The following is a 13,303-nucleotide window of genomic DNA, read 5'->3' as shown; positions in this document are numbered from 1 at the left end:
ATGTGTGCTTTCCAGTTCCATAGCTTTGGCCTCAGACTCGTGTCACATTCTTTCCTGCAAGAAGTGGCTCTTGTTTCCAAACAAGGGGCACAGGAGAGTCGAAGGGGTTGTGGGTTTGGGTAGGAGAAGTGGGGGCTCCAGTCTCAAGCTCCAGGGTTGTTGTGTTTCCATGGCAAGTCTATGGCCTCCCTCCAAGGCAGCTCAGGGCCAGCAGATCTTCAGAGGTTCCTGAGCCTGGTCAGTAATGACTTTGCCTTTCTCTCCAGTGTCCCCTGAGGCCCATGCCCCTCCCTCCCAGGGATTAGGATGGACCAGCTGTTGAGTCTGAAAGGTGGGTTAGGCCTTGGGGCTAGGGCTTGAGGGGTTGGCAAAGGGGGTCAGAATATGCTCTGCAGCCCTCGATGGGGACAACCGGGACAGATCCACACACAGGCTCACGAAAGAGTCCTGGGTCTGGAGCTGGAGATAGTCCTTTGTGAGCATCAAAGTGAAAAGGAGCCAGACAGGGTTGTAGCAGAGAGAACACAGCACAGTGCCAGGGGCACTGGTCTCCCTGGGAGCTGGTTAGGGACCATCTCGTGGGGCTGTGAGTGTTCCGTGGGCAAGATTGTTTTAACAGTCCAGACTCTAGAGAGACATCTGGCATCTATGAACTTTGGGGGTCCTGGCTTTCTGGGTAGGCAGAATAATGGCCTCCCAAAGATGCCCACATCCTAATCCCCCACACTTATGAATATGTAATGTTACATGGCAAGGGGGAATTATGGTTGCAGATGGAATGAAGGTTGCTGCTCAGATGACTTTAAACCTGGATTTATTGGCTGGGCCCAGTCTAACCACAAGGGCACTTAAAAGTGGAAGAGGGAGGCAAAAGATAAACCAGAGAGATAGCGGCATGAGAAAGACTTGACTGGTCACTGATGGCTTTCAAGATGGGAGACAGTCACGAGGGAAGGAACGTGAGCAGCCTCGAGTTGCTGGAAAAAGCATGAAAATGGCTCCTCCCGAGAGCCTCCGGAAAGGAACGCAGTGCTGCACACCTCGATTCCAGCCCAGTGAGACCTGTGTTGGACTTCTCACCTCCGGCACTATGAGATGATCAATTTGTGTTGTTTTAAGCCACCAAGTTTGTAATAATTTGTTTCAGTGACAATATTGGTATTAGGAAACCAAGACAGCATGCGGCCTGTTGCACTGGATCCTGGAGCTAGAAAGGCTGTGTGATGGGTTTAGTGCTCTGCTGTTGCTGTATTAAAGTTTGTAACAATCATTTTTAAACAGGGACACTCTGTTTTCCTTTTGCATCGGGTCCCACACATTCTGTAGCTGGTCCTGGGGGAGGAGGGAGATGAATCCAGCAGGAGCGGGTAGGCCATGCCTGCTGGATCACCCCAGTGTTGCTGCCCATGAGGAAACGATTCACGAGCTGCCACTTGCTCACTTCCTGTGTGCGAGGTTCTGTGCAAATGCTTAATGTACACTTTCCCATTTAACTGTATCCTCGAGTGTCTGTGGGGTTGTTGTTATTATTCCCGTTTTATACAGGAGAATACCGAGAATTCACAAGGTTAGGAAACTTGTTCGAATTCCCAGTATTTTTACCGGGGCCTTAGGGTTCCAGGACCCCTCTTTATCACCTTGCCCTGCCCAGCCCCGCCCAAGTGCACTTTTCTAGTTTGGGATCTTGGCTCTGTGGAGGAGACCCAGAGGTCCCTGGACAGTGTGTTCTCCATGAAGGCAGTTTAAGGACAAAAGGTGAAAGTAAACATTCTTTTTTTGAGACGAAGTTTTGCTCTTGTTGCCCAGGCTGGAGTGCAGTGGCACGATCTTGGCTCACTGCAATCTCCGCCTCCCAGGTTCAAGCGATTCTCCTGCCTCAGTCTCCCGAGTAGCAGGGATTACAGGCATGCACCACCACGCCCAGCTAACTTTTTGTATTTTTAGTAGAAATGGGGTTTCTCCATGTTGGTCAGCCTACTCTCAAACTCCTGACCTTAGGTGATGTGCCCACCTCAGCCTCCCAATGTGGCCAAAGTAAACATTCTTAATCATGATTTTGCTATTGTGTTGAACATGCCATCTGTACAACACAGTTAGAGAAAAACCCTCTTTAAAGCACTTTGGGAAATACCTCTGGTTCTTGTTAATGTTAATTTCATTGTGGGCCAAGAGTATGATGTTATTCTTAAAAGAAAGGTAATCTTGAGCTATATTAATAGAAGTATAATGTTTTAAAACAGGAAAGTGATAGCTTTGTTCTACTCTGCTGCTCAGATCACAACTGCAGAAATGGATTTTCAGAGATATTCAGAAAGTGAAGTATTTACAGGAGGACAATAGAATAGAAATTGGGTAATATGACAAACAGGTGAAATTCCTGTTTAGATTCTAGAGTAGTAAGTAGTTAAAACCTGGTTCTGTGCTTTCCAAGGCCAGGTCTCTCATTTATAAGCTGGGTGACCTCCAAAAATTTGCTTAGCCTCTCTGAGACTTGGTTTTCCTATCTGTAAATTAGGAATGGTACTGTAGAGTTTGTGTAATGTATGTAGAGCTCATGGGCCACTGCCTGACACACAGGAAGTGCTGTTTAGCTTTTAGTTGCTTTTATCATCTGGTCTCTGATTTCTAAACGAGAAGACTTGGGAGAGCATGATCATGACTTTAATGACCTGAAGGACTGCTATGTGGACAAGGAGCACATGGGACAGGGCACTGGCCTGGCAGTAGATGACAGCAGGCACAGCAGGATGGATTACACAGAAGTCCTTGGGGAGTCATTTCTCCCCATCCCCAGAGTTCTGGGCATCAGAGGCTGAGCCCTGAGTGAGGCTTTGCTAGAGTAAGGCTCTGCCCCACTCTTCCTTAGAACCCACCTTCCCCTACCCTGGTGGAGCTATCAGGACCTGCCTTTCCCTGCCCCAGCAGATCAGCTCTGCCTCACAGGGGACTGGACTCCAGCCCAGGAAGGGAATTGGCCTTTCTCTATTGGGTTATGTCCATTTTCTCAGGGAGGAAGGAACCAAACTAACAAAGGTGACCACAGATGGTTGGGATTTTTTGAAGGCTGATGAAGGCCCACAATCACACAATCAGAAGCCACACAGGCAGGCTCTGGAGGAGGCAACGTGGTTTAAGACATCCTGGACAGCTCCAGCCTGCCATCCCCCTTGCCCCACTTCTGCTGTTTCTAAAGTGACTCATGTCCACGTCTAGGGTTCACTCACTGACAACACCCAGCTTTCTAACCATCATTTCTGCTGCCCTGAACCTCGCTTACCACCTTTTTAGGATCTTCTGTGTTCAACCCCTCCATGAGAAAGGCTGGACAGGGCCACTGGTCATTCTTCAACATTACGAGATCCAGCTACACAGAGCTTCTGTGCTAGACTGCCTCACAGGCTCATAGCCAGCTCTTTGATGGCTATTTGGGGCTCAGGAAATCAGTCACTGATTTCTTGAGTGAACTGTGAGTCAAACAGAGATGCCACACAGCAGAAGATGCAGCAATCTGTGTGCAAGGAGTCACCAGGATTGTACATCTCAAAGACAGGAACGTCACAGGAAGACAATGTTGGGCTTCAAGGGCTCAGCAGTATTTTATCGTATTGTCCACATTGTCGTGCTAGGCAGAATAGAGCCTCTCCATTCTTCATGCAGATTTGGCAGCCTGGAAACAACTCCTTCATTTTGCCCCTCCCTCAAGGTCTCTGGGTTGCCAGTACCACAACACCACTGTCTCACTATTGGCACTTCTGGGTGGGTGTGGAAAGAAAGAGATGCAAGCCATCATTCAGCAGGGTTTGAAGACAAGCTTTGGAATCAAATGAGCCCAGGTTTAAACCCTGGAAGGTAACTTACAGACTCAGCTCTATTTCCCTCATCTGTTAAATGGGGACAAGAATGCTCTTTACCATACAGGATTGCAGAAAGGAATAAAATGGGGAAAATCATAAAAACATCTTACAAGTCTTGGCATGGTTTCTAGCACATGATAAACAGTAAATGGAAGTTTTTAGTATTAGTATTTCCAAGTATTCTGCATGGATTCCCTGCAGCATAGGGGCAGCAAACACCCTGCAGTCTCTTAGCTCCAGAGGCTATGGGGTTACAGATACCAGCCAGAAGGGGGGACAGTCTTGATTGCTCTCATGGAGGCCAATGGGAACCTCCACAGTGCCCTCATCTTCTGGTTTTATTATGTCCAGCAGTCTGGGAACTGACAGGCCTGGGAGTCTAATCTCGAAAGATCTGGGTAAGGTAGATGTATCTGAGTAAGGCTGGAGGAGAATTAAGCTAGTCCCTTGGGTGCAGGTAGGAGGCAGAGGCTGGAGTGAGGCCATGGTGGCCGTGAGGGCCAAGAAGACAGTGCCGATCCTGGGGCCAGACCCTCTCCTGGGTAGGGGTCAGTGAGCCTGAACCCTTGCGTGCTGACTATAGCTGAGAGGGAAGGGACTCTCCAGGAAAAGGCTGGGGAGAAAGCAGGACTAGGATGACCTCCTCAGGGGCGTGGTTGCCTGGAATGCCACTGTCTCACCTTTGTCAGGTGGGTCCCGCCTCTCCACTCCCAGAGCCCTGGCATGGCTGGATGCTGTCCCCAGTGTGTCTTGGCAGACAGATCCCAGTTCACAGTCTACTTTGATCTTCATTCTAGAAGGGGCCTGCTCACTCTTCCCACCCCGCACCCCCAGATCAAACAGCCTCTATGAACAATTCACTCCCATAGACTAGGGACTTGCAGACTTGCTGGTGTCAGAGGAGAGGATCTGCCAACCCAGGATGGAGGTGTCCCCGGCTGTAGCGCATGAGGTGTGGCCACTGCCCTGGGTCTTATCTGGTGGCCGGGAGCCGGGCTTGACCTCACTTATTACTCCACTGCTTCCCCGCCTCTCACAGGTATTGTGCAGCACCAAGGGCTTCACCTTGATGTAAATTTGCCTCATAAATGTCTCCAAACAGTCCTGGGGGATCTCTGCAGAGAAGCCCCTTAAGTTGTTCCTCCCCATCTCCACATCTTCTGTGTGCAGAGCTCAACAGAATGGAGTCCGTCGTGACCATCAATTATGGCTTATTAGATAGCCATACCCCTCCCCTCTCAGAGATGCCTTGTTTTTATCTCTAGTGGAAAATGGCTTGGCTTTGAACAGGAATAAAAGTAAAAAGGGAGGGTTTTATGGCTTAATTTTACAGAGGAATGTGCCTGTTCTCATAAATGAGCATGGGCTGGGTCTCGTGCAGCAGTAAGTACTCGGGCCCCATAGAAGGGCTGGTCCAGGAGTGTGACTCCCAGAGTTTCATGTCCTCGACCCTCTTCTGCCGAGGTGAGCAGAGAGGTGAGTGTAGGGGCAGACATCAGGGCAGAGGGGAGGGAGGCTCTGGGAGGAGAGGGTCCTGGCTGCAGCAGGACCAGAGAAGAGTGTGTGGGTGGCCTGATCCCAGAAAATCCAGGTGCTCTAGGAGGGCATCTTAGCAGTGCAGATTTGGGAGCAAAGTCCACGGGGTCAGTGCTGGGTTGCCAGGCTGGACTCTGGAGCAAAAGCGCTGGGCTTGGGTCCAGAGCGGTCCTCTCCCACACGGCTCTCGGAGGCATGTGCTTTCCAGGGAACTCGGACTACAGCACGAAGTCCTCTGTCCTAAGTTCAGTATCTTCAGTGATGAGGATGGCATGAATGGCATGACCAGGAAGGATGTGGACGTCTTGCTTGACATGCTCTTCTTCTTCCTTCTTTTTGCCCCTGCCTTTCAGCAATGTATGTTCTGCTTCAATGTTGAGATGAAGATATGAACCACAGACTGCGTAATGATGTGGAGTGCACATGTGTTTTGGGGAAACTGAAAGGGAATTTATTCAACAAATACCAGTGCATCATGGTGTGGGGCAGTGGGAAGGCAGCTGTGAGCAAGGCCAGTCCCTGCCCTTAGAGCTTGTGAAAGGGGACTGCTCAACCTTGTTTGCTTAGGACTTCCAATGCTGAAACTGGGAAGGTCCTGGGCAAACTGGGATGAGTTGGCCACCGTATCTAGTCACGATGGTGGCAAGGGGGCGTTTCCTGTGGCATTTGCTGGTTGGGAGGGAGGGAAAGTTGGCAAATGTGTGAGATAGAAGAGCCTGAATCTTGTGGAAAGAAGCCATGTGAGTGATCCTTTCTTCCCACTTCCTTATTCTGTGACCAAGACATGGAGCAGAGAGCGGAAGTGGCTCATTCGTGGTCACACAGCAAGGTGGGGCAGAGCTGGGAACAGCACCTGGGTGATTTCATTCGCTTCCAATGCTCTTTTCCTAAAACAATCCCTCCACATCATCTTCCTTATCCTACCCGCCCCTCACCTCTCTGCTCATCCAGGGCCATCTTAGGTCAGGTGTGGAGAAACTGAAGGCTGAGGGAAGGTGTCTTCTGATGCCAAGAGTGAGGCCACAGCAGCCGCATGGCTGTTGCTGGGAGGCCCCAGCTGTCCCAGGAGAGAAGAGAAAAGAAGGATTTAAGGAGGTCAGGACGTTTGGCCTGGAGGGATTACAGTGTAAAGAAGCCAAACACTTCTGGTGACTACGAATGTGAGGAATTGAGGCCATTAATGCAGGAGGGAGGAGCAGAGAACGGGAGCCTGCTGGCTGCAGCAGGGACCTGACCCTCCTTCCAAGGGAGGAGGTGTGTAAGAAAAAGGAACAGTCGGACATCAGCGGCAGCACACAAAACGTAGGCCGTAGATAAAACAAGCAAGCTCATTAAACGAAGCTAACATTCCAAAACCATTCAAGCAGTGCCTACTCAGTGCCAGACTGTGGTCCAAGGTTGGGAGACAGCATAGTCCCAAACAAAGTTCCTGCTTTCATGGGGCTTCATTCCAGTAGAGCGGGGCAGACAATAAACAGGTACGAATTTGATGCCCTAGAGAATGCGTTCAGCTATGTTCAAATAAGTTTTCCTATGAAAACTTTATGTTCAGAAGTCTTTCAGGTGAAAACCCTGATCAGCAGGGCTTAGCTTATTAAACAAATACAGCATTTCATTCTGGAAGGAAAAAGACCATCAGGAGACCAGCTTCCAGAGACTGGCAGCTCAAACCATCATGGGTGCTACTGGGAGGAATTAAAATTGGTCTCTTCAGAAGGGAGAGACTGGGCACTTACATTCAGAATTAAGAAGGGAAGAGAGGAGGGGGAAGTAGTTAACCCCTATCTCTGAACACCCTGGAGATTTGGATAGCAAGGCTCTGGGAATGCGGAGGAGACCCCCTGGCGAAGTGCAGAGAGATACGGAAGCAAAGTTTTCATTGCTGGTGGAGTTGAGTAGGGAGGACAGTGAACTTATACCAATCCACTGACCTCCTTGGGAGCTGTCTGTTATACTTTATATAAAAGAAGAATTCATGTGCTATTTGTTTGACCACACATGGTATTACATTTAAATGCAATTAGCAAGTGGTGTGTGTGTTAATACTCATCTCTGTCAGTTTCCATGCCTAGGGAAAGCCCAGCTGCTGGTCTTGATTGCCATAAATAAATACTAGCTAGAGGACTAGTTTGACTGTCAACCACAAATCTTTTAATTGCTGTTATAAAAATTGTATTCACAGCTTTCTTTTAAAAAAAAATTGAAAAAGATCTGACAAGTTTAAGAAGTCATGCCAGTCTTTCTCCTTCATTCAAGTTCCTCCCTTCACCTCCATATTCCCTTCTTTCTTTCACCACTGTTCAATCAGCTGTTTCCCTCCTCGACAGCCACAGCACTGTTCCCTGGGACCCACAGGACCTTTGCACGACTTACTTTTCGTGCCACTGAAGTTTTTGATCCAATCTCTCATCCTCAGAGAGCCCTTCGTGACCACTCCTTCCACAACAGCTGCCAGGCATCATGCTCTCCTCTGGCCTAGAGTTTCTTTTCATCTTAGCACTTATATGAAATTGTATTTTTTTTTCTTGCATATTTATCTGTTTCTCTGTCAAAGCATAAGCTCCATGAGGACAAGGACTGTGGGACTGTGTCCACTTCTGCTGTACCCTCAGTGCCTATAACACTACCTGCCTAGTGGAAGACACTCAGTAAATATTTATTCCATTAAATGCAAGAACAAATGAATTCTACACCAATCTATTAACTTGATTTTATTAAAATTAGAAGTACAAAGTAGATTCGGGAAAAGGCTGAACTCCTTCTTTCCCCCATTCCTCTCTGGCGAGAGAGGAGAGCTGGAAATAGAATGGAAAAAGTTTCTGTAAATTTCTGGTAACCATAGAGATGCTGATCGTAGTTTATTAATCTCATGCTCTTAAGCAGGCTGGGGCCCCATGGTGATTTCTCCAAATTGCTCAGTGCTGGTTGTCCTGCAGCCTTCCTCATTAAGGAAGAGCAGGCCCATTCCTATTCTGCAACACTTTAATTACTGACAAGCAGAAGCCCCTGCTATTACGCTCATTATAGCATGTTCTGACCTGGCTGCACCTCCTACTCTGGAGCAATGGAAAATAGTCGCCAGCCCTAAACCCTTGGAGCCTTCAGTGGGAACGCTCCTCTCCAAACCCAGGGCCTAGGACAGGGCTGTCATTGCTGCCCCATCCTTTCATTCAACTACACAGAAAATGGGAGCTTAGTGCCTTCTGGAACAGCATTTAGTGTCAGGCAGGGAAGGGCACTAGCAGTGGTCTCCCACCCATAAAGACTATGCTTGCAGAGGAGGGAACCGCCCTCAGGAGCCATGGCACTTTTCACTGTCTGGCCTCTATGGGGTCTGATTTCAGAATTGTGTGTTCCTCTTAGATGGGGAATACCTCAAGTCCTCAAGAGACCTCCAAATGCTTTCAGGGTTTGGGTGGGACTAGGGGGAAATAGGCCATTTAGGAGCATTGTCTTTCATGACCACTTCTCCTTCAAGGAGAGACCCTGGTGCAGGTGTCGAGGACCAGAGTTGGGATTCTGTCTTGGTAACTGACTCACAGGGCAGCCATAGGTGGAAACTCAACCTCTTTAAATCACAGCCTCCCCATCTGTGAAATGAGACTGGACTTGGTCCTTCTACCCCTTCCTCATGTTGAGACTCTACTTCTAGCTCCAATACTGTTCTGGAAGCTAGATTTCTATGATGAGTGAGGAGCAGGAGAAGTCCCAGGCAGTACGCCTTCTGGAGTGAAGGGAAGTAGACTTCAGTAGTAGAAGTCTCTGGGAAGAGGCATCTTTGTCTCCTGAGGCTGGATGCCTGAGGTCTGGCCTCACCTAGGTGTTGGCTGCCATTTTGGAAATCTTACAAATTTACTTTGGTTGCATTTCCCATTCTACTGGATTTAGAAGCATTGAGTCATGCTTCCGGTAAATAATCAGGGACTACCTGCCAGCTGCCATGTGCTGTCCTAAGTGCTCATGGCATTACTATTTGGCTAGCATAGTCACAGACAAATTCAACTCAGGTGTAGGGTGAACTGGTTTCAATGCTTGTGGGTCTTTCTGCTGGATGTTTAAGGCTCATGTTAAGTACATCAAAGAAGGGGCCCTTGGAAGGATCTGGACTCCTGAGCCCTCCAGCAAAGTTGAAGCCAAGACATGGGCTGGGTCAGCTCCAGAGGTGACTCCAGCTGAGGTGCTCACAAATCTAAGTGCTTGGCTATTCTTTGCAGGTGCCGTAACCTCTCGTTTCCTGACAGCCTGCCAGAGGTGAGCATCGTGTTCATCTTCGTCAATGAAGCGCTTTCGGTGCTGCTGCGCTCCATCCACTCGGCCATCGAACGCACGCCCCCACATCTGCTCAAGGAGATCATCCTGGTGGACGACAACAGCAGTAACGGTGAGTGTCAGAGCTTCCCAGGGCCCAGGCCCTACTTCCTGGCTGACATCCAAGCAGATGGTTCAGCATCAGGGTTCGCATTTGCTCGAGGCTGTCTGTGGCTGCTCTTTCTCTGGAGAATAGATGAGAAATTCGTGGTGGCCACTGCTTCAGAAGGTTCATTCCATCTGAGCACAGCCTCTGCATCCCAGAGGGGCCTGGTCCTTAGGCCTTTTCTCACAGGCTGGTCACTCTCCCCTCCCACATTTCAGTACGCTATGTAAGGTAGAAGGCCCTGACCTCCTACCTCACCATGTACACAGTAAATACATCCAGTGACTGTTTTTCATGAAGCATCATTTCAACTAGTAGGATTTCCCAGCCTCTGCCTGGAGGAGTGTTCACTGGTGTGTTAGCAGTGGTGATGGTGATGACGGTGGAGATGACGATGGAGCTGGAGGTGGCAGAGGTCGTAGTGGTGGTGATGATGGGGATGGTAGTGTATGCGTAACTCAATAGCAGCAACAGACCTGTCGAATATCTAGCCTCTTTGCTGGATCCCCTGTTCCCTGTTCCACCTGTCCCTAGCCGGGCCCCGGGTGGCTTGCAAACACCTTGTTGAAGCCGTCATATCACTAACTCTCCTTCTCCAGCACTACCGGCCACCTGTCTTCCCTGGTGCACAGTTCTTGGTCTCTGATTCTTTGCACCCCCATGTGCCATCATATACCATTCCAGACTTACAGACCACATTTTGAGACAGCTGAAAAACCAGTGTTCTTGATAGGACCATTTATGTGGATGTGCTTGTGATAATGCATGATTTCTCAAAATAGACTGCTAGGACGCTGTATCATAGAAACACTGAGCTTGTGTTATCTTTTGAGCTTCCTCTGGTGTCAGGTAGTAAATTTCCTAGTGAATCAGTTGCTATAATGAGAAGTTCAGATGGGCAATTTGTGATTTGTTATCAATTAAAGCTGAAACACATTGGATAATTGAAATGTATTTAATCTGAGAAAGCGAATCTTCATTTTCATTTTATCATCATGTGGTAAGAAGTGTGGAGTGATGGGGATTTTAGAGATTTCTGAAGGACATTGCCGGTAAATCATTTGACTCTCATTGCTCTGTGGACATGAAGAAAGGAAAAGGCATAGAGAATACAAATAGGCAACATAGTCTTAAAGGTAATTGCCTATCACGAGGGAGACAGGAGGGCTTAGTTACCATCTCTGATGGCTGCCTACCATCACCTAGCCTGGGACCCCAAAAATGGGTGCTTAAGAAAACTCTCATTCCCTAGTGACTAACGCCAGATAGCCTGACTAGCCTGCCCCGCACATTCCACCCCTGGGCTTCACCTAGGTCCACTGATCCTCCTCACTTCTTACATTGTAAGGAGTCACAGGATGGAAGACCAGCATTCAGGGATGAAAACATCTCCCAAGCAAGAGACACAACTCCTCACATAATAAGAGAGAGGAGAATGGAGCACTATAAGGAAGAAATCTGGGAGCTGTTCGTTTCTTCCCTATAGTGAGAATCTTATCATGTCCTTAAGGATGCCATTTGGACTCTAAGCCATATGGAAAAAGCTGATATTGGGTGTGAGAAATTTAGATAAGGAAAGTGAATCAGATGTAGAGTATTTCCTATCTGAACTTGAGTTTGAACTTTATTCTGTAAATGGCAATAACCATCCAAAGCTTTTGGTCAGAGGAATGACGGGGTCAGAGCCGGGCAATGGAGGAATTTGGCCGTGCTTTATGATGCTGGCTGGGAAAAGGGCATCTTGAAGAGGGGAAATGGATGAGAAGACTATTGCAGCAGTAGAGAGAAGTCAAGGGCCCTGGAGTCAGGGGCAACTTACAGGCCTGAGAGGTATTATGAAGGAAAAAAATCTGTTGGACCATTTGGCTGAGAAGCCATGGGCAGGCGGGCCAACAGAGGGCAGGTCAATAACAGCTCAGAGTTTCAAGCCAGGGTGATTCAGAGGATGGCAGTGCCTTGCCCTAGAGGAGGCAGGCAGCAGGAGCAATGCCTTAGAGCAGTAGTCCTTCATCAGGGATGCAGACAAGAAGCACCCAAGAGCTTTCAAAACCAGAGCTCTAAAGCGTTGTGGTGATGGTTCAGTAAAGTATCTTGATTGTGGTGTTGGTTACACAAAGCGGTACTTGTCATCATAATCGCATCGAGCCATATGTGCACCCCCAAACCAGTGCCTGTCTGTATGAGGAGGGATCTGAACTAGCTCTGTGGATGGTAGCCGAGTCAGTGGCCTAGTTTTGATATTGTGCTGTGGTTGTGTACAGTGTTACCACTGGGGAATACTGGGTGAAGGGGCGTGTGAGACCTTCCTGTACATTTTTGTGAATCTGTAATTACTTCAAAATATTAAGTTAAAACAAGCAAAAAGCTCTCCTAGAAGATTCTAATTCAGTGAGTTCGAAGAGGTTTCTAGACATCACTGTTTTAAAAAGCATTCTTTATTTGTTTGTTTGTTTTGAGACAGGGTCTTTCTCTGTTGCCCAGGCTGGAACGCAGTGGCACAATCATGGCTCCCTGCAGCCTCAACCTCCCAGGCTCAAGCAGTCCTCCCACCTCAGCCTCCTGAGTAGCTGGAGGAGGAGAAGCCATCCACCATGCCTGGTTTATGTTTTATAATTTTTGTAGAGGCGGAGTCTCACTATGTTGGGCAGGCAGGTCTCAAACTCCTGGGCTCAAGCAATCCTCCTGCCTCGCCCTGCCAAACTGTTGGGATTACAGGCGAGAGCTGCTGAGACTGGCCTTAAGAAGCATTCCTAATGATTCACAGCTCTGTTAGAGAAGCTTTAGCTTCATTAATAACGTGTGGCTTCACCTTTGAACAGATTCGGTGTCCAGTGCATGGTGTGAAGGGCAAGTGCTCTGGACCAAAGTCTGAAGTCATGGATTCTGGGGCCTTCTCCACCAGGGATAAGCGACCACAGAAAAGTCCCTCCGCCTCTCAGAGTCTGTTTCTCTCTGTCTAGAAAATGGAGATGATAATCCTCCCCTGCTTGCCTCACCTGCACATAGTGTGTGACTGTGAATTGATCCCTGTCACTATTACCCTTCCCAAGTTCTACCCCATTTCCAGGAGGCAGGAACACAATCCAGCCAGCCGCATGGCAGCAGCCCCAGAGGGGAAATGTGGGGACACAGATTTGAAGTCTCATGCATGGAGTAATTAAAGCCATTGACTGGAAGGAGAGGAGTTCAAAATGGAAGAGGAAAGACCTGAAAGATAGAAGTGTGAGAGAATACGGAGGGTATGTAGGTGTTGGGAGGAGGAGCGGTCGGGAGAATCTGGAAGACGGTGCAGTCTCTGTGGGCAGAGAGAATTTCAGGAATAAGAGAACCCACAGACAGGTGGAAGGATGAGGAGCCTGAGCAGAAGCAACTGGGGTTGGAAGGGACAGGACTGGGAAACCTCAGAGAGAAGCTTCACTGGAATGTTGGAGATGGGGGCTGTGGAAGCCAGATGAAGAGCAGGAAGAGAGGGGAGATTTTTCCTCGGGGATTCTTGACT

At 48.6% G+C, this 13,303-nt stretch overlaps 1 protein-coding gene across 2 annotated transcripts in view; it reads left to right on the top strand.

Annotated features, from left to right (window-relative positions):
* GALNT18 (polypeptide N-acetylgalactosaminyltransferase 18) overlaps positions 1 to 13,303 on the top strand; it is a 364,052-nt gene that overhangs the window by 179,944 nt on the left and 170,805 nt on the right. For both annotated transcript variants that reach the window (XM_032240753.1, XM_032240752.1), the window contains exon 3: positions 9,605 to 9,771. In XM_032240753.1, coding sequence (XP_032096644.1) covers positions 9,605 to 9,771 — 167 coding nt within the window. The remainder of the gene's footprint in view (positions 1 to 9,604; positions 9,772 to 13,303) is intronic.

This window comes from Sapajus apella, unplaced genomic scaffold (genome assembly GCF_009761245.1).
Source record: "Sapajus apella isolate SASKATOON/1434 unplaced genomic scaffold, GSC_monkey_1.0 scaffold47, whole genome shotgun sequence".
In the NCBI taxonomy this organism is placed as follows: Eukaryota; Metazoa; Chordata; class Mammalia; order Primates; family Cebidae; genus Sapajus; species Sapajus apella.
This window is presented reverse-complemented; position numbering and strand designations above follow the sequence as displayed.